This window comes from Rana temporaria, chromosome 1, assembly GCF_905171775.1.
Source record: "Rana temporaria chromosome 1, aRanTem1.1, whole genome shotgun sequence".
Classification (NCBI taxonomy): domain Eukaryota; kingdom Metazoa; phylum Chordata; class Amphibia; order Anura; family Ranidae; genus Rana; species Rana temporaria.
The window spans coordinates 585,607,805-585,631,314 of NC_053489.1; the positions used below are offsets into that span (position 1 = coordinate 585,607,805).

At 42.3% G+C, this 23,510-nt stretch overlaps 2 protein-coding genes across 7 annotated transcripts in view; one reads left to right on the forward strand and one right to left on the reverse strand.

Annotated features, from left to right (window-relative positions):
- Positions 1 to 1,600, forward strand: part of ATP8A1 (ATPase phospholipid transporting 8A1) — a 308,603-nt gene extending 307,003 nt beyond the window's left edge. For all 6 annotated transcript variants that reach the window (XM_040335011.1, XM_040335010.1, XM_040335017.1 and 3 more), the window contains one exon: positions 1,052 to 1,600. In XM_040335011.1, coding sequence (XP_040190945.1) covers positions 1,052 to 1,149 — 98 coding nt within the window. In that variant the 3' untranslated portion in view covers positions 1,150 to 1,600. The remainder of the gene's footprint in view (positions 1 to 1,051) is intronic.
- A 20,385-nt stretch (positions 1,601 to 21,985) lies between these two features.
- The window catches only part of SHISA3 (shisa family member 3), a 55,856-nt gene continuing 54,331 nt past the window's right edge, over positions 21,986 to 23,510 (reverse strand). The window contains exon 2 of the mRNA XM_040335020.1: positions 21,986 to 23,095. Within this exon, the coding sequence (XP_040190954.1) occupies positions 22,662 to 23,095 (434 nt within the window). The 3' untranslated portion in view covers positions 21,986 to 22,661. The remainder of the gene's footprint in view (positions 23,096 to 23,510) is intronic.

Sequence of the window (23,510 nt, forward strand, 5' to 3'; positions counted from 1 at the left end):
AAGTTTTAAAACATACCGTGTACATGAAGCCTTACTATCCAAAGTTAAAACAAGGGCAGAAGATTTAATAGATGGAAAGTTGAAAAAATTACTGAAGGTCCTCTTTAACTTGTTTTAGAATTAGGGTAGACTAATAAAGAGGGGGTCAATCATCTCCATTTATACAGCAATGCTTCCTTTCTACGATCTCTTATGCCGCGTATACACGATCGGAAATTCCGACAGGAAAAGTTCGATGTGAGCTTTTAGTCGGAAATTCCGACCATGTGTAGGCTCCATCGTACATTTTCTGTTGGAATTTCCGACAGCAAAAATTTGAGAACTGGTTCTCATTTTTCCCGACAAGACAAGTTCTTGTCGGAAATTCCGATCGTCTGTATGCGATTCCGACGCACAAAAAAACATGCATGCTCGGAATCATTGAACTTCATTTTTCGTTGTACGTCACCACGTTCTTGATGGTCGGAATTTCAGACCTTTGTGTGTATGCAACACAAGTTGGAGCCAAAATTCGGTCGAAAAAAAATCCACGTTTTTCTTGTCGGAATTTACGATCATGTGTACGCGGCATTAGTGCTATGGTTATCTAGACTCAGCCTAACCTATCTGAGATGCACTAACCTTTGGAGTTCTTTAAACCTATTTTACTTTTCACAAGAAGGTAATCCGTGGCCATTAACAAGTCCATTTTGCTCATGTCTTAAAAAAAAAAGTGAAATAAATGTTTTAAATACAATGCCACTAAATAATACACCTTTGCTTGGACGTATAAATAACATTTCCCGTTGGAAGTTCCTGAGGGCTGAAATGGCTAGGAGGATTTGCACTAATCCTACCAATTTCTCACATTCCATGAGCAAAAGTAGTTTCTGCCTGACATTGCCACCATCTTCAGAAACAACCAAAACCAGGAATTTAAAATGTGTTCAGATGGGTTTAAATGTGTTATGTGTTCTCACCCTTGTTGATTTATCGTTGCCACTCTGTTACACAAATGACCAATTTAGTAAATGTGCCGATAGTTATTTATCCATCATTTTTTGTTCCACAGATGGTTATGCTTTCTCCCAAGATGAAAATGGTATTGTTTCACAGTCTGAAGTGATAAGGGCATATGACACCACAAAACAGAAGCCAGAGGAATGGTGAAACATCTTTGCACTGGAGGAGTTTTGTGAAATACATCCGTGAAATATCAGTTACTATTTAGGTTCCAAAAGATCTGTGGTGAAAACTGTCTCACAATAAAACGACAAAAATAAAAAATAAATCAACGTAGAACAAGTTGTTGATATTCAAGCGACCATAAAAATTAGTTTAGGTTTAAAGACTAATACTTGCGATAAGCCTTGGCTTAGCCAGAAAGGTGTTTCAGTATTATTGATTAGTAAAGAAGGATCTCTTGCTGCCTTAGTAACCAGCAAGTTTACTACTTCTTCACCATCAAAGAGCATCATTCTACGGGACTGATGTGCCAGCTGGGAAATCCAACTAGAGTTCAACACAAAACCATAAGGTGCGCTAAGCTACATGACCGCTGTTTACGTCGTTCTGGAGGGTTACGTGTCAAACTATTTTAATAAATACGTTTGCCAAAGAAGTCGATGAGTTTTTATTGACTGCTAGAGTCTTTCAAGACCTAAAGAGCAGTAATACATGTATTATTCAAAACTGAGAAGGAAAATGTGGAACCAGAGTTTGAGGGCTCTGTTCATTTGCTGGAAGGGCACTTGTTTTTATTATCTGTGACATTTTACACCTTCAGCCTTATTCATGCTGTTCTGTTGATCTTGTGGAGTAAAGATTTGCTGCCCTCCTGCTTGCTTCTGTGTTTCAAGATGCAAGCGTTGATGCGTTTCTGTTAACACCTTTTTATATTTCGTTGCAATTGTTGACTTCCTTGATGTCTTAAAATAGGAGAAATTGTGTGTCACTTTCTAGATCATTCAACTGCACTTGATCATCTAACTGTGTAAATCGAAGACTTGTTTTGTGTTCTGCTCCATAGTGGTTCGCAAACTGAGTCAAGATTTTTATATTTGTCAGTGAAACTTTATTGCGTTGATACATACAATAGCTCATCTTACAATACAAAAAGCAAAACCTTTCTTCTTACAGAGATTTTGTACATTCTGTACAAATGAATCTGTATTGGTCAAGATCCAAAATATCCCTACTTTCATCTTTGCACTATTATCGTGAGGAAAAGTTTACATGAAGAAAAAATCCTTTAAGAACAAGTTGATATAATTTCCTGGGCCACCATAGAACACACATTGAAGGTTATAATGCTTGTAAAGAGGTGAAGATTGGAGGTGGAGCAGCAGGAATAGTATAGTATTTGTAGTTCAGTCACCCTACACAAGCCAATCCTGCCCTGTTTTCCTGATTGGGAGAAAGCAATGCCACTTTGTCCACCCATGGATAACAACAGATATTTGATAAAGAGTGGCGTTGTGTGACTTCTGCCCACAGGAAAATCACACATTCTTGGTCTGGAGATTTGTAGTTTCCTGTCCACAAATGTAGCCAATATATTGTCTTCAAAAGGCACATGCAATGTAGTTTAGTTTAATCCCAACTGAGCCTGTTCGTAAGTAGTATTTTTCTCACAAAAATTGGTGTACTTATTGACTTCAAGAAATAATTTTGTCTCACTAGACTGCCTATATGTACACAGCAAATGGTACATTCATTTATTTCTATGCTCCACCCGCTGCACTAGGTTTAGGGCTGTGATTGGCCAGGCAGGATGACACATCTCCACTCTGACTGGAAGCATCTTTAAACTTTGTGGGGTCAATACATTTTGCTTCCTATGTTTTATACTTTGCTCTCCTTCTGCTCCCCATACTCTCCATGTATAGCTGCATTTGATGGAGTAACTAGCACTTTGCTTGCCTTGCATCATGCTTGTGTGCTTTGTGGTTCTTTGTTTCTTATTCCTCCTCCCCTCCCATGTGTGATGTGCCTTTAGCAGCTTTAGACTTGCCCTTGATATTACCGCTTCCAACTGTATCATCCATGGGAAAATCAAGGGCTCAGGCATTATTCACAGGTACACTCTCACCAGCAGGGATGGTTGTTACCATTGCTTGTCATGGTCCCATAGCTCTCTGATTTACTCTTATGGACTGATTTTTTTATTTGCTGGTCAGTTTATTGCCAACATGACCACATATATGTAAAATGACAACCTGCATGGTTTGTAAGGGTGTATTTAAAGCAGATCTTCACTGCGTCTCAGCATCACAAACCAAAAACCCAATTTCATTCATTTTTATTATTTAATGCCAACTCTCCCTCATCCATCCATGTCTCTGCTTTATGTTGTTGAGAAATCACTTTTGCAAAATACCCCTTTAGCGTATCTGGCCACGGCTCATCTTGAGTAAGGGCAAATGATTCACTTAGTATTTACTTCCATTCCATCTTCCCTTAATTCAGTGTTTCTCAATTCCAGTCCTCAGGCCCCCCCAACAGGTCAGGTTTTCAGGATTTCCCTCAGATGAAAAGGCTGTGGTGATTACTAAGGCAGTGAAACTGATCAAATCACCTGTGCAAAATAATGGAAATCCTGAAAACCTGACCTGTTGGGGGGGCCCGAGGACTGGAATTGAGAAACACTGCCCTAATGCATGCATGAGAGTGTACTTAGCTGAGAACCCCCCTCCCCCCCCCGAATATTACTGGAATGTATGACATAATTTGCCTAGGCAAGAAACCAGGAAGTAAAGTGGAGTAAACACTATAAGAAAATTTGGGGCGAGCGAACATCTGATTTTCCTTGTTTCACAGAAAATCAGAACCAATGAAAGGAAAATGTACGAAAATTCTCTCTTTTTTTGTTTCTGATTATGCACAGTCTTTTTTTTCTTTTCTGATTTTTCTTGTACATTAACGGTACACATTAAGGAAAAAACGTTCTGTTCCCATACGAGAATTTTTTTGGAGTTTGTCCCTTCGGGAATTTTTGTACCGGCTGTTGAAAGTATACGAAAATTGTAAAAAAATTCTTTGGATGAAAATGTTCGCCCAATTTTTCTTATAGCATGTATGAGCCTTAACTGAAGAAATTTAATCCAAAAAAAGTTTAAAACAAGTAAATGCGATATACTTTCCTATCTATATACTAATGCTAACAGCATAAGTACTACAAATAATATTGATTGGAATAATGAAGTTCCACTTTTATTCAGGATAATGGTATACTCAAAACTAAAATGATTTGCTTAAAACTTTTTCTAATAAATTCAGTATTGATGTGCATAGTTTACATAGCTGCTAAGCTCAGACCTGCAAAATCAAAAATAAAGTAGGGTTTTATAGGCAACAAATATAATTAACTAGAAATGCTATTACATACCATGAGATGGCTGCTTCCGCGCCCAGCAATTCCCTAATCCTACAGCACTCGTGAAAATGTTTACATTACTTTTAATGTACAGTGACTACATTTTCACTATCACAATTTCCTGCTGGAAAGTAACAGGCTGTCCATCTGCATAGGAGGGTGGGTTGGCCTAAGAGTAGCAAGTGTTTACATTTTTCATTAGAGCAGTGTGGTATTAAGGGTTGTGTAGAAGAAAAAAAGTGGCTGCACATTGGAACAAGAAGTTTGCTTGACAGGAATCTTTATTGTCGCATGCCACAGATGATACAGGACCAAAGTTTAAAGGGGTTCATGTTTTTTCACCTTGATGCATTTTATGCATTAATGTGAAAAAACATCGGAGGATTAGCAGTCCCCCGTTTACTTACCTGACCCCTCGAAAGTCCTGCGCCGTGAATGTGCTGCCTTTTCGGCCATTCATTGGTTGATTGGCCCCCGCTGCTGTCAATCAAATCAATGATGCAGCAGCGCTGGGGGGTGGAGCGGAGTGATATAGTCGGCGGCTATGTCCGCAGACTGTATCACGGGAGCCCGTCCGCAACAACTAACCCCCATGGGAGAGAGCTCCCATGAAGGGGGTTAGTTCTTGAGGGGAGGAGCCGAGACAGCTGCCAAGGGACCCCAGAAGACCAGGATCAGGACACTCTGTGCAAAACGAGCTGTACAGTGGAGGATAGTATAACATGCTTGTTATTTAAAAAAAAAAAGGGAACCTTTAGTGTCCCTTTAACGTTTCGCATGGATATACCATGCTTGTTCACAGCGGTATATCCACGCGGTTTATTTGTGTGAAACGTTTCTGGCGTGCAACAAAGATTCCTGTCAAGCAAACTTCTCGTTTCAGTGTGTGGCCACTTTCTTTCTGCTACACAATCCAGTTACAGTGGTGAGCCGGGGCGAGTCGGTGGCCTGAGCGGTGCATGCTTTGTGTTGTGGACTTTGTGGTATTAGGGGTGCCTGATATGATACAAGTCACCTGGTATGTGCAGGCAACTCTACAAGCCTAAGTTTTTTTTGTTTTTGTTTTTTGCATGCAACGGGTTTCAATTTAAACCCCCCTCCTTCCACTTTGTTTTCGGTATCTCTCAGTCTTGACACCACCAACCTTCCTTGTTCTAAGTTCCCACATGCCAGTTGACACCTTTGAGAGGCGGATTGTACAGATCTTCTTTTTTTTTTTTTAAAAGCATTGCAACTCAGCAAGTGCAGTAGAAGCTGGCATAGGGGACACTTGTTAATATTAAAGTGGCCAGAGCACATGACTGTCCTCATATTTCAGCCATCTACTGAACCAGCTACCGCTCCACTGACATTTTTTTCAAACATATTGCCCACCACCCCCTCTTTTACAGTGCAGACCCCACCTCTCTACTGTGTTGGTTTGTATGCATCTATCAAATTGACACCTGGCCAAAAATTAAGTATTGTTACACATTTGTAAACTCCTGAAATATTAAAACGTGAAATACCGTAATCTTCAAGAAAAATAAAATAGTTATTTATTTTAGCCTATCAACATCCACCATTAAAATCATTATTTTTTTTACTGAAGATTGTAGCGATTTTAACTTTTTGATTTTGGCAGTACCATCTCTTATGCTGCTCTGATGAGAAAACAGATTTTTGTTGTGTCATGACCTCCTAACACGCGTTCGGTACAAGTCCACATCAATTAATCCTGCGCACTGCCTGATTCCCTTAATATTGCTAACCCAAATTGCCTCCTTAAAGTTTGCACATCTGCTGGTAAAATATTTATGCATCAACAACTGTTGATTAGCTTGAGGGAATATTGAAATGTTAAATAATAATTTTGATGGAGTGAGCATTCCAAGTCCAAGTGATCCTTTTCACACCAAAAACACAGATTAAATACAATGGATTATATTTAAGATAAAGTGCCTGCATATTCTGGAAAATTGTATGTGTTGGTTTCCATTCTGCAGAAATTATCAGTTTTTCTCCAACAAAATTTAAAATAATTTAGTTGTCATGATTTGTTTTGTTTAAAACACTGTTTTATTTAAACTGAGAATTGTCGAAATCGCAGCCATTTTTTGTAAATGAATTGCCATGTAATATGGTAATACCTCTCCTTTTAACCTTCATTACCACTACATTTATTTATTAAGTTAGCTACGTTAATCAAAAAATAAACCAGTCTTTAGTTCTTTGCCTATTTAATTCCTGAGACTTTGAATATATCCAAACATTTATAAATACGATGGGAATACTTGATATTATATTGACTAAATCGATAGATAATTTTTATATATATATGCTTGCCTGAGAGGTTATGTCTATAGAAAGCTCACTTGACGATGCTTGTGCTTCTATAAGGGGGAAAAAATACAAGATACATTTAAATTTTATAGTTTTAGTAAATAGCTTTAAATAGTTAAAAAAAAAAAAGCATTACACATTTATATGATTATTGAAATGCGTTTGTATTTCCTAAGATCTAAGTACCTATTATAATTCTGCTGGTGCCAATAAAATATATCTCATCAATATATAGTTTAAATTGGAGTTTGCCTACTAAATTTTATTTAAATAATTGACACCAGCTGGGGTATTTTAATTATTCAGCTATTAAATGCCTTTCGTAAATCGGTTTTTGTGGATATCTTCTTTTTTTTTTTTTTTTAATTACACCTAGATCCATCAACATTATTTTTATTTTTTTAGTACATTTTACATGGTTTGAAGGTAAATATGAACATACTAATGAATAATGATGTAATGTGTTTGTGTCAGAAAAAGCCACGTTGCTTATTTGCAGACTTGGTTCTCATTTAAATAAGTAAATACCACCTATGACTGGATTGACTTTACGTTGTTCAACCCCATTCCTCCATGTCCAGCTTGTGTGTGACTTTCCGAGTAGAACTTTACTTGTCCTCTAGGTTAATTTATCTTTTGTGACTTACTGAAAACTCTTGTGGATGTGTTGCGTGTACTACTACTCTGTCTGCATGAGTTAATATTTTTAAAGTTTATGATTCTATTTGACTAATGTGATCCCTATTACTTTTTTTTTTTTTTTTTTATTTGGAAGCTTGCACTATGCTTTACTACTGTATAGATTTGAGTAATACAAGATTGACATTTTTTTTCTTAATTTTTACACCAGAAGAGTATCATTCGCCGTCTTTCCTTTATATCTTTGTGGCTTACTTTGTAAATATTCTTTGCCCTTTTTATGTGAATATTAGGTACAGATTTTTTAATTGTTTGCTGCAGATTTTTATTTTTCACTCTAGAAGCCATAATAGAACACGTTTTAAATGAATGTTTCATGACGATTTAATTTTTTTTGGGTGTATGTGTGTGTTTTGTTGTTTTTAATACTGTGGCATCAATGAAAAGGGATGTGATAGAATATGCTCTAGCCATTGACTCATTGCTGCTGTAATTGTGAACTGTGATGCTGCATGAATGAAGTTGTTTCTAGGTGTTTGTTATTCATGCCTCAGGTTTTTTTTTTTTTCTTTTTTATATATGTTTTGTTGCTAATGTATAGTTATTCTCATGTTTTCAGTCCTATTAAGCAAGTAAAGAAAGATTTGAAGATTTTGGCACTGGATTTTCTGTTCTATCCTCTGTAATTTATTTTTATTGCAGTGTTTGTCTTTTATTTTGTGAATGTGCATGATTAACACTGTATCTTCAATGTTATGTCTCACTTGTTTCAGGTTATTAAAAGTTATAATTTAAACTTTGATGGTCTTTGTAATGCATATAAAAATTGTGCATTTCTCATTTGTTCTTGCCATTTGGTGATTTTATACATTTTTATGCACTGTACAAAGTCTTTGCAAAAGTAGGACATATATAAAGAGTAAGTTATTTTAACCCCTTTATGCTGACAGTACGCATATATGCAGCCCCACTGGACAGTGTTTTTTTCCCTTGGGGCCGCATGTATGCATGCCCCAGCACAGAGACCGGTTCTCAGTGGGAGCCATGGGTCCCATGCAAACGATGGGGGACCCGGAACTCCCATTTCTGGGTCACCTGATCGCTATGATAGTCTGATTGGCTATCACAGTGATCAGTCACTGTGAAGCCCACCCCTGTGTTTCTCTCTGTGAATGGAGAGGAAAGATGCATTGTATCTTTCACTCTCCTTGCACAGAGAAAAAAAAAAAAAGTGTGTCTTGAAAAAGTATTTATACCCCTTGAAATTTTCCACATTTTGTTATGTTACAGCCAAATACTTAAATGTATTTTATTGGGATTTTATGTGATAGACATAAGTGTAAAGTAGAAGGAAAATTATAAATGTTTTTCAACTTTTTTTTACAAATCAATATCTGAAAAGTGTTGGTTGCATTTGTATTCTACTTTGTAGAACCACCTTTCACTTCAATTACAGCTGCAAGTCTTTTTGGGGATGTCTCTACCAGCTTTACACATCTAGAAAGTTAAATGTGTGCCCATTCTTTGCAAAATGCCTCAAGCTCTGTCAGATTGGATAGCGAGGATCTGTGAACAGCAATTTTCAAGTCTTGCCACAGATTCTCAATTGGATTTAGGTCTGGACTTTGACTGGACCATTGTAACACATAAATATGCTTTGATCTACACCATTCCATTGTAGCTCTAGCTGTATGTTTAGGGTCATTGTCCTGCTTGAAGGTGAACCTCCGCCCCAGTCTTAGGTCTTTTTCAGACTCTTAACAGGTTTTCTTCTAAGATTGCCCTGTATTTGGCTCCATCCTTCTTCCTATCAACTCTGACTAGCTTCCCTGTCCCTGCTAAAGAAAAGCATCCCCACAACATGTTTCCACCACCATGTTTCCTGGTGGGTATGGTGTGTTCAGGGTGATGTGCAGTGTTAATTTTTCCACCATGCATAGCGTTTTGCTTTTAAGCCAAAAAGTACAATTTTGGTCTCATCTGACCACAGCACCTTCTTTCACATGTTTGCTGTGTCCCCCCCATGGCTTCTCACAAACTGCAAACGGGACTTCGTAGGACTTCTTCTGCCACTCTTCCATAAGGGCCGGATTTGTGGCATGCACAACTAATAGTTGTCCTGTGGACTTATTCTCCCTCCTGAGCTGTGGATCTCTACAGCTTCTCCAGAGTTACCATGTGCTTCTTGGCTGCTTCTCTGATTAATGCTCTCCTTGCCCAGCCTGTCGGTTTAGGTGGGCGACCATGTCTTGGTAGGTTTGCAGTTGTGCCATACGCTTTCCATTTTCAGATGATGGCTTGAACAGTGGTCTGTGAGATGTTCAAAGCTTGGGATATTTTTATAACCTAACTCTGCTTTAAACTTCTCCAACTTTATCCCTGACACCTGTCTGGTGTGTTCCTTGACCTTCATGATGCTGTTTGTTCACTAAGGTTCTGTAAAAAAACATCTGAGGGCTTCACAGAACAGCTGTATTTATACAGAAATTAAATTACACGCAGGTGGCCTCCATTTACTAATTTGGTGACTTCTGAAGGCTATTGTTTACACTAGATTTTAGTTAGGGGTATCAGAGTATTGGGGGCTGAATACAAATTCACGCTACACTTTTCACATTTTTGTAAATGATTTTGAAAACCATTTATCGTTTTCTTTTCACATTACAATTATGTGCCACTTTTATGTGCCACTTTGTGTTGGTCTATCACATAAAATCCCAATAACGTACTTTTACGTTGTAACATGACAAGGTGTGTGAATACTTTTTCAAGGCACTGTGTGTGTGTGTATGTGTGTGTGTGTATATATATATGTGTGTGTGTGTGTGTGTGTGTGTGTGTGTGTGTGTGTAATATATATATATATATATATATATATATATATATATATATAATGTGTCTACACACCCCTGTAAAAATGTCAGGTTTCTGTGATGTAAAAAAATTAGATAAATCATTCCAGAGCTTTTTCCACCTTTAATGTGACCTACAACTCAATTGAACAACAAATTGAAATCTTTTGTTGGGGGGGGGGGCAAAAATAAAATAACAAATAAATATAATGTGGTTGCATAAGTGTGCACACCCTCTTATAACTGGGGATGTAGCTGTGCTCCGAATTAAGCAATCACATTCAAACTCATGTTAAATTGGAGACAGTACACACCTTCCGTCAAGTGTCTCCAAATAAAGTTCAGCTGTTCCTAGTAGGTCTTTCCTGACATTTTTTAAGTCGCATCCTACAGGAAAAGCCATGGTCTTCAGAGCATTAGAGGGATCTCATTGTTAAAAGGCAACATTCAGGAGAAGAGTGCAAAATAATTTTCAAGGCATTAGCTATTCCATGGAACACAAATGGAGAAAATATGGCACAACAGTGACATTACCAAGAACTGGACATCCCTCCAAAATGTATGAAAAGACGAGAAGAAAACTGGTCAGGGAGCCAAGAGGCCTACAGCAACATTAATGGAGCTGCAGGAATATATGGCAAGTACTGGTTGTGTGGTACATGTGACAACTATCTCCCGTATCCTTCATATGTCTGGGCTATGGGGTAGAGTGGCAGTACGGAAGCCTTTTCTTATAAAGAAAAACATCCAAGCCCGGCTAAATTTTGCCAAAACACATCTGAAGTCTCCCAAAAGCATGTGGGAAAATGTGTTCTGGTCTGATGAAACCAAGGTTGAACTTTTAGGCCATAATTTCAAAAGATATATTTGCACATCACCAAAAGAACACCATACCCACAGTGAAACATGGTGGTGGCAGCATCATGCTTTGGGGCTATTTTTCTTTAGCTTGAACAGGGGCCTTAATTAAGGTAGAGGGAATTATGAACAGTTCCAAATACCAGTCAATATTGGCACAAAACCTTCAGGCTTCTGCTAGAAAGCTGAACATGAAGAGGAACTTCATCTTTCAGCATAACGATCCAAAGCACACATCCAAAATCAACAAAGGAATGACTTTGCCAGAAGAAGATTAATGTTTTGGAATGTCCCAGCCAGAGCCCAGACCTGAATCTGATTGATTATCTGTGGGGTGATCTGAAAAGGGCTGGGCACATGAGATGTCCTCGCAATTTGACAGATTTGGAGTGTTTTTGCAAAGAGTGGACAAATATTGGCAAGTCAAGATGTGCCATGCTGCTATTATAGACTCATACTCAAAAAGACTGAGTGCTGTAATAAAATCCAAAAGGTGCTTCAACAAGGTATTCGTTTTAAGGGTGTGCACACTTATGGAACCATATTTTATTTTATTTTATTTTTTAATTCCCTCCACCTAAAAGATTTCAGGTTGTTGGTCAACTGAGTTGTACAGTTTATAGGTCACATTAAGCCCAGGTTCACACTATAACGATCTCAGACATCGCATGTGATTGGCACCCACACTGCAGGTGCCAATCACATGTGATGTCTGTGCGATGCGAGTTCAGCCATACAGTTGTATGGCTGAACACGCATTGGATTCGCAGAAAAAAAGACGCAGGGACTTTTTTTCCCCCCGCACTAAAATTGGATCGCTTGGGTGTTCTTATGTGAATCCACAGTTTGCACTGGGGTGTCATTACCATTGTATTGACACCCACAGCGGTTAAAAGAGCAGTGTGAACTGCCTGTGGAAGAGATGCGATGCGGGAACTGGTGTGTGTGTATATATGTATATAAAATCTAGAAGGTCAAGTAAGGGTCAAAGGTCAGACAGTATATTTTGGGCAGGATTATTTTTTTAAAAGCATTTTTTAAATTGGCATTAGTGTCAGTGTATAGGTAGGATAAAATAATTAATAAAAACATTGTTTTTGGGCTGTACTAGGGGTACAAATAACATACACATGTGTGGCATCCCTGCAATAGCTTGAAACAGGAGAATTTATTTTGGGTTGTTTGGTAGGTTATGGTAGTAACAAAAAAATATACAGCTACATTTAAAAAAACAAAGCTGATTGGTTTCTATGGAGAGCTACACCAGATTTTGCACTCTGCTGAGAATAGAAAGGTAACGGCTGCGAATAAGGCTTTTTTTTATTATTGGAAACAGATGCAATGTTTGAATCTAAGTCTAGCTAGAGTTTAAAGGACAAGCTCGCCTTTAAAATAAATAATTAAAAAAAAAAATTGCAAGTAAAAACTTTTTTTTTTTTTTGAAGCCTGGAAAGTATTGCACCAGCAATCAGTAGAGCAATCCACATACCACCCCCATGCTTTACTATATAAATGGTGTTAATGTCCTTTTATGGGGGTGTTTCTCTCCAGAAGGAACTGGATCACTTGCCAGGATAGAAGAAAAATTAATGGGGCAAAATACCATCAAATTCTTGAGTAAAATCTGCTGCCCTCTGCAAGAATGTTGTCAATGGGAAGAAGTTTTACTTTCCAACATGACAATGACCCAAAGCAAACCGCAAAAATTACCACACAGTAGTTGGAGAAAAAGATGAACGTCCTTGTATGACCTAGGCAGAGCCCAGACTTAAACCCCCATTGAAAATCTGTGGAGTAACTTGAAGACTGCAGTCCCCATACAGTCACCATCAAATTTAATTGAAGTTGAGCAGTTCTGCAAAGAAGAGTGGGCGAATATTGCAATGTCTAGATGTGCAAAGTTAGAGACAGATCCCAACAGACAAAAGGATGTAAATAAAGCAAAAGATGGCCCAACAAAATACTGACATAAGGGGGTCATTCTTTTTCCAACTCAATGATTCTGGTTTTTTTTTGTTTGTTTTTACATTTTTTTTCAGCCCGAATGTGCCAGAACAGCGTTTCGGCACCTCTGGCAGCCCTCTCCTCTCCAGCCTGTCATTTGACACACAAGCCAGTAGAGGAAGTTTTCTGTACAGCTCACTGCCTCTACTGGCTTCTAGCCCTGGGCACCCAGGGCTTCTGCTGTCGAGTTCTCCGGGTCCTAGCACCGCAGCCTGTGTTGATTTAGAAGGCTGCTTCTGTTCCTGCCTCCTGCCGCTACTCACATTGTAGCACAGAGCTGTGGAGCCCTGAAAATCTGCACCTGCCTCAGCTACAGCTTTCTGATCAGCTGGGGGAAAAAAAACACACATGTCATATGAAGTGGTGGTGGTGGAAAAGGTGAGGGAGCTGTGAATTAATGAAAAAGGGTTCAGGAAGAGTGGACAGCTATGAAAGAGTGTATGTGGTGGGTGAAATTGTGCAGAGGGGAGAGCTGGGGTGAATTTGTGCAGAGTGGTGAACTGTGAAAGTGGGAGAGGGGGCATTTGTGCAGAGAGGAGAGCTGGGTAAGTGTGTGTGGGGGGGGGGGGGGGCGGTTGTGCAGAGAGGAGAGCTGGCAAAAGTGGGGAGGATTTGTGCAGAGAGGAGAGATGGGAAAGTGTGTGTGGGGGGATTTGTGCAAAGAGGAGAGCTGGGAATGTGTGGGGGGAGATTTGTGCAAAGAGGAGAGCTGGGAAAGTGGGGGGGGGGGATTTGTGCAGAGAGAATTGGGAAAGTGGGGATTTGTGCAGAGGAGAGCTGGGAAAATGGGGGGGGGGGGGGGATTTGTGCAAAGAGGAGAGCTGGGAAAGTGTGTAGGGGGGATTCATGCAGAGTACAGAGATGGGAAAGTGGGGGGTATTTGTGCAGAGGAGAGCAGGGAAAGGGGGGGGGGAATTTGTGCAGAGAGGAGAGCTGGGAAAATGGGGGGGGATTTGTGCAAAGAGGAGAACTGGGAAAGGGGGGGGATTTGTGCAGATAGAAGAGCCGGAAAAGGTGGGGGGGGGTCGTGCAGAGGAGAGATGGGAAAGTGGGGGGGATTTGAGCAGGGAAAGCTGGTGGGCATTTGTGCAAAGAGGAGAGCTGGAAGTGTGTGTGTGTGTGTGGGGGGGGGGGGGTGATATGTGCGGAGTTGAGAGATGAGAAAGGGGGGGTATTTGTGCAGAGAGAAGAGCTGAGAAAGGGGGGGAATATGTACCGAGAGGAGAGCTGTGAAGGGGGGGGGGGGGTTGTGCTGAGAGCAGAGCTTGCAAAGTGGAGGGGGGAATTGTGCTGAGAGGAGAGCTGGGAAAGAGGGGGTTGTGCAGAGAGGTGATCTGGGAAAGTGTGTGTGGGGTGGATTTGTGCAGAGGAAAGACCTGGATAATTGGGGTGGATTTGTGCGGAGAGCAGAGAAAGTGCATGGAAGGGTGGATTTGTGCAGAGGAGAGAGAAGGGAAAGTGGGTGGATTTGTGCAGAGGAGAGCAGGGAAAGTGGGGGGGGGGGATTTGTGCAGAGAGGAGAGCTGGGAAAGGTGGGGGGGATCGTGCAGAGGAGAGATGGTAAAGTTGGGGGTATTTGTGCAGAGAGTAGAGCTGGAAAAGTGTGCAGAGACGAGAGCTAAGAAAGGAAGGGATTTGTGCAGAGGGGAGAGCTGGGAAAGGGGGGAATGTGCAGAGAGGAGAGCTGGGAAAGGGGGGAATGTGCAGAGAGGAGAGCTGGGAAATGGGGGATTCGTGCTGAGAGGAGAGCTGGGAAGGGGGGTTCGTGCGGGGAGAGTGGAAGGGGACAATTGTGCTGAAAGGAGAGCTGGGAGGGGGGATGTCATTGTGCAGAGAGGAGATCTGGGAAAGTGAGGGCTGTGGGGGGTGGGTTGTGCAGAGGTGAGAGCTGTGGAGGGTGGGTTGTGCAGAGGTGAGCGCTGTGGAGGGTGGGTTGTGCGGAGGTGAGAGCTGTGGAGGGTGGGTTTTGCAGAGATGAGAGCTGTATGGGAAGCTGGGGGTGCAGAGGTGAAACATGGGGGGCAGAGCTGAGAGCTGTGGATTGGGATGAGCTTTAGATGGGGGGGGCAGAGATAATATGGATGGGGGTGCATGGGTGAGTTGTGGACTAGGGAGAGCTGGGAAAGTGTGTGGGGGCATATGTGCAGAGACGAGAGCTAAGAAAGAAAGGGATTTGTGCAGAGGGGAGAACTGAGAAAGGGGGGATTGTGCAGAGAGGAGTGCGGAGAAAGGGGGGATTGTGCAGAGAGGAGTGCGGAGAAAGGGGGGATTGTGCAGAGGAGAGCTGAGAAAGGGGGGATTGTGCAGAGAGGAGAGCTGGGAAAGGGGGGGAATGTGCAGAGAGGAAAGCTGGGAAATGAGTGATTCGTGCTGAGAGGAGAGCTGGGAAGGGGAGTTCGTGCTGGGAGAGTGAAAGGGGACAATTGTGCTGAGAGGAGAGCTGGGAGGGGGGGATGTCATTGTGCAGAGAGGAGATCTGGGAAAGTGTGTGTGGGGTGGATTTGTGCTGGAGTTGGAGGGTTGCAGAGGTGAGATGTTGATGAAGGGGTGCTATGGTGAGCTATGGATGAGGGTTACAGAGGTTAGGCATGGATGGAGTCACAGTGGTAAGCAAAGAAATAAACAGAGTTGAGGATTTGATGCTTATTGGTTATTTTTTTTTGGGGGGGGTACTTGAGGTAAAATTTGCTGTGGGACATTAAAGTATACAGAGTTGGTAACCAAGAGTATGTAATGTATGAAATGCAGGGTCCAGTGGTGAGACGTTTGTAACACCTTGTACTTTACATACTCAGAACCACTATACTCTGTATGTTGTGCTGTATGTTGCATATTAAAGGCCTCTGGCTGGTACTCCTTAATGTTGTACTCCGTACAATGGGTTTTGTGTTGCATACTCCTGAGCCCTGCATTCTGTATGCTGGACTGCATATTACATACACTTTACTGCTGTTCTCTGTGTGCTGGAATCTGTTACATATTCCTGACCCCTGCACTCTGTACACAGGGCTATATGCTGCATATTCCTGAGAACAAGAGATGCTTCGTTAACACTTTTAATGATTTTTTTGATTTTTTTTCATTGTGTGACACACACTCCTCACAACTGCACAATACACACTCCTGAGACCTGTACTTTGCGTTACACATTCCAGAACCATGCACTTTGTGTGATACGCAGTTCTAAGCCTTAACTTATTGCAATTTATTTAGCGCTCCTGTACTTCTCTCCTCTAATGAAGTTGGGGGTGGGGTTTGGGTGTGGTTGGGGTTGGGGGTGGGGAGTCGGGCAGGGATGGTGAGTTCCTGCACCTATTTTTTGAGAAAAAAAAGCCCTGGTGTTATATCTTTCACTTTGATGTTCTAAGTTGCACTAGTAAATACAACTGGATAAACCAAAAACTGTGTCTGTCTTCATTTCAGGCTGCAAAGCAATACAATTTCATTATTTTAAAGGGGGGTATTCTTTTCTATACCCACTAGACATTACCTCACAAAAACACCAACAATCTCATGGGTGGCCCCACAATAGCCAAAAACATGCGAAATGTGCAGAAAAGGCACTCACTTCCAGGTGCATTTTGGGAGATTGATGTCAGGTTTTCTCATCTAAGCTGTACAACTCTTTCACATTACAGAAAAAAATTCCCCTAAAAGTCTGCATCCCCTAAATCACCCATGGTTATCTTTTTTGTGATGTTTCCACTACTGGAAGGCAGTCGGGTCCCTGGGCTGCATGTGACCAGGAACTGATCTTCATAATGTAAGATTTCTGTGTGCCATAGGTTACATTTTTGTTTATCATGTGGGAATACTCATATGACTCGTAATTGTATGTAGATGGATATGTGGGTCTAGTATATTTCAGGACAAGTTTTGTACTTAAAGGGCCTTTCAAATGTTTACTTATTTTATATGTATTTACTGTAGAGTGAAAGCATTTTTAATTTTCCATACAGGGGAGCACTGACAGCCTTAGGCCTGGGGGGCAAGTCCAGTCAAGTGGCCCATAAAGCGTGGAAAAGTGATGGATCGAGGAAAACAGTCTAAGATTTTTCATGATCACAAGAGTCCACACAGAGGCCCCCCTTACATCAGAGTCCGCACAAAGCCTCCCCTTACATCAGAGTCCGCACAGAGCCTCCCCTTACATCAGAGTCCGCGCAGACCCCATATACATCAGATCTGATGTAAGGGGTGTTCTGGGAAACTTGATTTAAGGGTGCATGCTGTGGACTATTGTGTAAAGAGGGTCTCTGCTCACCAAAGCCTGCCCCCCCTCCCCTTTAACAAAGTCCACAGAGCACCCCTTTTTATACACTGGGAGGCAGAAGAGACTAGAGAGGGTGAGCTTATCAGGATGGAGGCTGATTCACAGGCAGGCTGTCTGATGCTTTTTTGGGTTTAAACTTCCTGTCCAGTGCCCACACATGCCCGGGGAGTGTGAGCAGGGCAGATTTAGAAGGAGGAGGAGCATATGAGCTCTATCTCTCCTCGAGTCTGTGCAGAGAGAGAAGGGGATGTCAGTGCTGAGGCTGAGCTATGTGTGAGACGAGATATAGCTCAGCTCTGCAGGCATCTACCTCAGAGCTGACACAGGCATGGCTGCACAGTGGGAGGTGAGCAGCGGCCGTGACCTGTGTTAACAGAGCGCCAGCATTTGGTAGTGGTGGCGGGTGGTTGTGCATAGTGTCACCAGCCCGGGGGGAGATTACCACCCTGCCCCCCTTGCCAGCCCTCCCCTGTTTCCATAGCTATATTCTTTTCGGAAACTCCCATTTTCTGCTTGGTTCTGAGGCAGGAATTTTTCAGTAAAACCTGGGTAGACTCCGTATCATTCCCCTAAAATAGCGTGCAGTCCAGAATTCAGAGAATAGAGAGAAGGAAATATGGAAAGTAAAGGTAAGCTGTGGTTTACTTTCAGTGGTCCTTGTATATCAGGCAAGAAGGTGGCATAAACTGTTACCCTTACAGGAAACCTTTTCAAAGGAAATGATAAAAACTTCCTTTCCTTCTAAAAAAAAAAAAAAAAAAAATGTAAATAAAAATGTGAGCTGCCTGGCTGTTATACTGACCCAATAGTTTTGAGTCACAAATATCAAACAAGTGTACTGACCGGTAAATCTAACCTAATCTACTACATGATCATTCCAGGCTTGTAACTAAGGCTCCCTTTACACTTGTAGGACTCCAAAGTTGCGCCGACTTTAGAGTGCATCTTTGACATAACTTTGGATGAGTGCAACTTGAATATGACTTTGGCTTTGACTAGGGATAGTGGATAACTGTTGCACACAAGTTGCGTTGTATTAACATTCAGGTATGACTTTCATGCAACTTCTGAGGGTTATCATTGGAGTCTACGGCCCTCAAGCTGCATGAAAGTCAGACCAAAGTAGTGCATGAACTACTCTGAAGTTGCTACAACTTTAAAGGAGTTGTAAAGGAAAAAATAAAAATGTCACCTTAATGCAATCTATGCATTAAGGTGAAAAAACATCTGATGACGCCGCACCCCCCCCCCCCCCGAGCCCCCGTTTAACTTACCTGACCCCTCGAAAGTCCCGCACTCGGTCCCAAGATCCTCTTCGCCGCTCAGCCTGGCCGCTGATTGGCTAGAGCGGATGGATTGAGAGCAGCGCAGCCATTGGCTGGCGCTGCTGTCAATCACATCCAGTGACGCGCTGCGCCGAGGGGCGGGGCTGAGTGATACAGTGAGCGGCTGTGGCCGCTCAGTGTATCACGGGAGGGCGCCCGCAAGGACTCATCACCATGCAAGCTCTCTCGCATAAATGTAGTGAGTTCTTGTGGGGAGGACCAGAGACAGCTGCCGAGGGACCCCAGAAGACATGGATCGGGCCACTCTGTACAAAACGAACTGCACAGTGGAGGTAAGTATGACATGTTTGTTATTTTAAAGCAATTTTTTTTTTCCTTTTATTAACCCTTTAAGTTGCGCATATATGAATGAAAACATAGGGAATGGTTTGTCATGCAACTTTGTGTGAATAGAGCCTTAGGGCCAGATTCTCAGTCAGCGGCGTATCTTTGCCCAGGCGTAACGTATCCGATTTACGTTACGCTTCCACAACTTAGACGGGCAAGTGCTGTATTCTCAAAGCACTTGCTCCGTAAGTTGCGGCGGCGTAGCGTAAATCGGCCGGCGTAAGCCTGCCTAATTCAAATTTGGATCAGGGGGGCGTGTTTTATGTAAAACTACTGTTGCCCGACGTGATTGACGTTTTTGCGGAACGGCGCATGCGCCGTCCGTGGAATTTCCCTGTGTGCATTGCTCCAAAGTACGCCGCAAGGACGTCATTGGTTTCGATGTGAACGTGAATGACGTCCAGCCCCATTCACGGACGACTTACGCAAACGACGTAACTTTTTCAAATTTAGACGCGGGAACGACGGCCATACTTAACATTGGTACGCCACACTTATGCGTCAAATAGCAGGGGCAACTATACGCCAGGAAAAGCCTAACGTAAACGTTGTAACTTTACTGCGTCGGGCGCGCGTACGTTCGGGAATTTGCGTATCTAGCTAATTTGCATACTCGACGCGGAATTCGACGGAAGCGCCACCTAGCGGTAAAAAAAAATGCAGTTAAGATCCGACGGCGTAAGAGATTTACGCATGTCGGATCTAATGGATATCTATGCGTAACTGATTCTAAGAATCAGGCGCATAGATACGACGGGTCGGATTAGGACTTATGACGGCGTACATGGCGCTGCGCCGTCGTAAGTCCTTTCAGAATCTGGCCCTTAGTGTTGGCGCCAGAGACTGCTAGAAAATTAGTATTCTCTGGAGGTCAGCAAGGGAAGTGTGCATATTTCTCAGTACTACCGTATGTGTTATGTTATCTTCAGTTGGGTCAGAACAGAAATGGAGAGGCGAGTAATGAATCACAAGCATAGTGTAGTACACAGTTTTATATATAATAAACCAATATGGCTGCTCCAAAGTACATATATATTTACAAACTATACCGGGAAGAAAAAAAAACATTAACACTGATGAGATTTACATAGAAGTGAACCTGTGATCTCCTAAAAAGTGCTAATCAGGCATCAGACATTGAAAGAAACCTGTGGTGGTGCCCACGTGTGTACTATTGTATCTTTCCAAGCTACCTGGAAACCCAGAATCCAAGAATGGGCTAATATACAATTGTCAGACAGTGCATGTTTCTGCCTTTGCCCTATCCCTCACCCCTCTGTCCAGTCAGTCCTCTTTAAAGTCTATATAAAGCCAATTTATTTTTTCCCTATTGTTAATAGTGGTTTTAGCTTTCCCCTTCTCTATCGGGCAACCCAAACTTTTCGATGTTCACCCTCTTTAATTCTTGGCATTACTGCTTATCAAGATAATAAGGGAGAGAGTGAATCTCTGATGCCCCGTACACACGATCGGTTTTCCCGGCGGTAAAAAGTCCACCGGGAAAACCAAGGGGGAAACCGAGAACCTGCTCGGTAGCTTTTTTCCCCCTACACATGGCTGGTTTTCCTGGAAGGAAAACTGCCATGAGAGCTTTGGTCAGGAAACCCGGCTGTGTGTATTCCCCATAGAAAAACTGCCAGCTTAAAAACCACCGGCAATCCCGGCAGGAAAAAATAAATCATGTTCTAATTTTTCCCACCGGGATTCCCGGCAGTTTTCCTGTCGGGAAAACTGTGATGGAGCATACACACGGCCAGATTTCCCGACGGGAAAACTTGTTGTGTGTACGAGGTATTAACCTAGGTTCACATTACTGCTGCAGCATAATCATGCTTTTTTCAGCGAGTGTTGTATGTGTTTGTGTAGTGCTGATTGGATGCTGGTTTTCCAGCATGTCCCTTCTACAAAAGCTGTTCCTTAGACTGGCTTCTGGTGGCCCACTCCAGAGTTTACTACTTATGCAAAGAGGCTTGTGTCTTCACACCTATTACCAATAGACTTGAATGAGACCATACACCAGTCTCGGTTTCTGGCCCGATTCAATTTTTTTTTTGTGGCCAGGGCTGAAAAGAAGGTAGACACTGGAATGGGCCACAACTCAAGAAAAACATGTTTGGGGGGAGGGGGGGTGTAATGCCCTGTATACACGATCGGTTCATCCTATGAAAACGGACCGATGGATTTTTTCATCAGATATCCGATGAAGTGGACTTTCATCAGTCTTGCCTACACACCATCAGTTAAAAATCCGTTCGTGTCAGAACGCGGTGACATAAAACACTACGACGTGCTGAGAAAAATGAAGTTCAATGCTTCCGAGCATGCGTGGATTTTTAACCGATGGACTTGCCCACAGACGATCGTTTTTTTCTATCGGTTTTTTAACCATCAGATAATTTTAAAACCGGTTCTAAGTTTTTTCACTGATGGGGCGAAAAAAAAACGATGGGGCCCACACACAATCGGTTTGTCTGATGAAAACGGTCCATCGGACCGTTTTCATCAGACGAACCAATAGTGTGTATGCGACATTAGTTTAGCTCAGGAGGACTAGAGGAGTGTTGGTTTGTATGAGGCCTCGTACAGACGAGCGGACCTGTCCGATGAAAACGGTCCGCGGACCATTTTCATCGGACATGTCTGCTAGCAGATTTTGGGCTGATGGTTGTACACACCATCAAACCAAAATCCCCGCGGACAGAGTACGCGGTGCCGATGACGCGGCGACGTGCGCGAACCCAGAAGTTCAATGCTTCCACGCATGCGTCGAATCACTTTGACGTCATGCGCGGGTTCTCGGGCCAGCGGACATGTCCGATGAGTCATACTGACTATCGGACATGTCCGGCAGACATGTTTCTTAGCATGCTAAGAAACATTTGTCCGCTGTAAACCTGTCCGGTCGGCTGGAAAATTGTCCGGTCGGCCCTACACACGACCGAACTTGTCTGCTGAAACTGGTCCGACGGACCAGTTTCGGCGGACATGTACGGTCATGTGTACGAGGCCTAAGAGTAAACCTGTAGTGTACCTGGATTGGTGAACTTGTATTGACTCCATGCTTTCCTATCCTCCTGTGTTTGCCACAAATCTTAGATCTTCTCAATACCTCACCTGATGCAACACATTCTCCCACATGACATTTTTCAAATGATGCATTCATTGCATTATCTATATACTGTATGCGTGTCTTAGACTCCATTTACTTGATTGGTAAGAGCATTGATGGGCTGCTCTGTTGAAGTGGAATCTGCAGCTTGTATACTCAGATTGTGAAGATGAATCTGGAAAATTATGGGATAAAGGCTGCGAGGTCCCAGGTTGGGTAAGGTGAGGGTCTCAGAGGAGCAGATCCATACATGTCTTGCCCTGAAGAAAGCCAAGCCCTGATGTTCAGTTTAGCACTTACTGAACATACTTCTATATGCTGCTATTATGCATGTACATTTTATTGGGCTTTTAGTGTCATTTAGTGAACGTATTACTAGCAGTTTATTCATTTCTGGACACAATATGATTGAAATTAATAAAAGGTATAATATATCACAAATTGTCATTTTTCATTTGTGGGATGAAGTCCATCATCTAGTCTCCTTCATCTGACAGCATTGTCACACAATGTAGTTTAGTCCAAAACAACGGTAATTGTCGTCTTGCAGAAATGCCCCACAGCTCACCAGTCGTCCTTACTGCCGGAAATCAGGGCAGGTTTTGTTTGAGTTTCCATCTGCCTGGAGTGGGTAAGAGAAGTATTGTGTGGAGACCAGAAAAGCAGACGATGGATTCAGATGGATGGAGTGTGCAGAAGAGTATGGAGGAGGTGGTGAAGTTACAAGGCAGCCAGGGTCTGTCCGGGAAGAGGAGAGTCTGTGTACTGATCCTCCAGTAGATGTGGAGCTAGTGGCAGTGCTAGACTGTCTTGATGGAGTCCGTAAGCCAGTACCAGTGAGAATCATAGGAAGAGACTCTGGGGGGTAAGTCCGCAAGGTGAACCTCATTGGCTGCTGAGAGCTCTGTTTTGGTCTCAGGCATGTGCAGCAGTAGACGGCCACCAAGGAACCCACAATGATGAAGGCAATAAATATGGACCCAACGATGAGGAATGGAACATAAACTGGTTCTGCAAAGCAAAATGTAAAAAGGTTAGTAGGATTCCCATGTAAAATCTTCACAGGTCTACTAGATCTACTTAAGAACGGTTATCCCAAAATGCCAGCCCCAAACAATAAATGGCTAAAAAATCCCTTAACTTTGGTACACAAATGTTTTTATTCAACCACAAAAAAAAACCTTAATGCAAAAGCTAAGTGTGTGTACATGTCTTTTAAGTGGATGTAACCCCGATTCATGAAATTTGACCTAAGAACATATATCAGTAGAGTTTTATTATCTCTCTCTAAAGCCCTAAGTCCTGTGTCTTTATGCTGCTCCATTCTTCTGTTATCAGCATGATAACTTCTGACATGTTCTCCTAGACGGGACAGAAAATCTGCTGAAAATTTGTTTTGAGGGAGGTTGCTATAAATAGCAGAGAG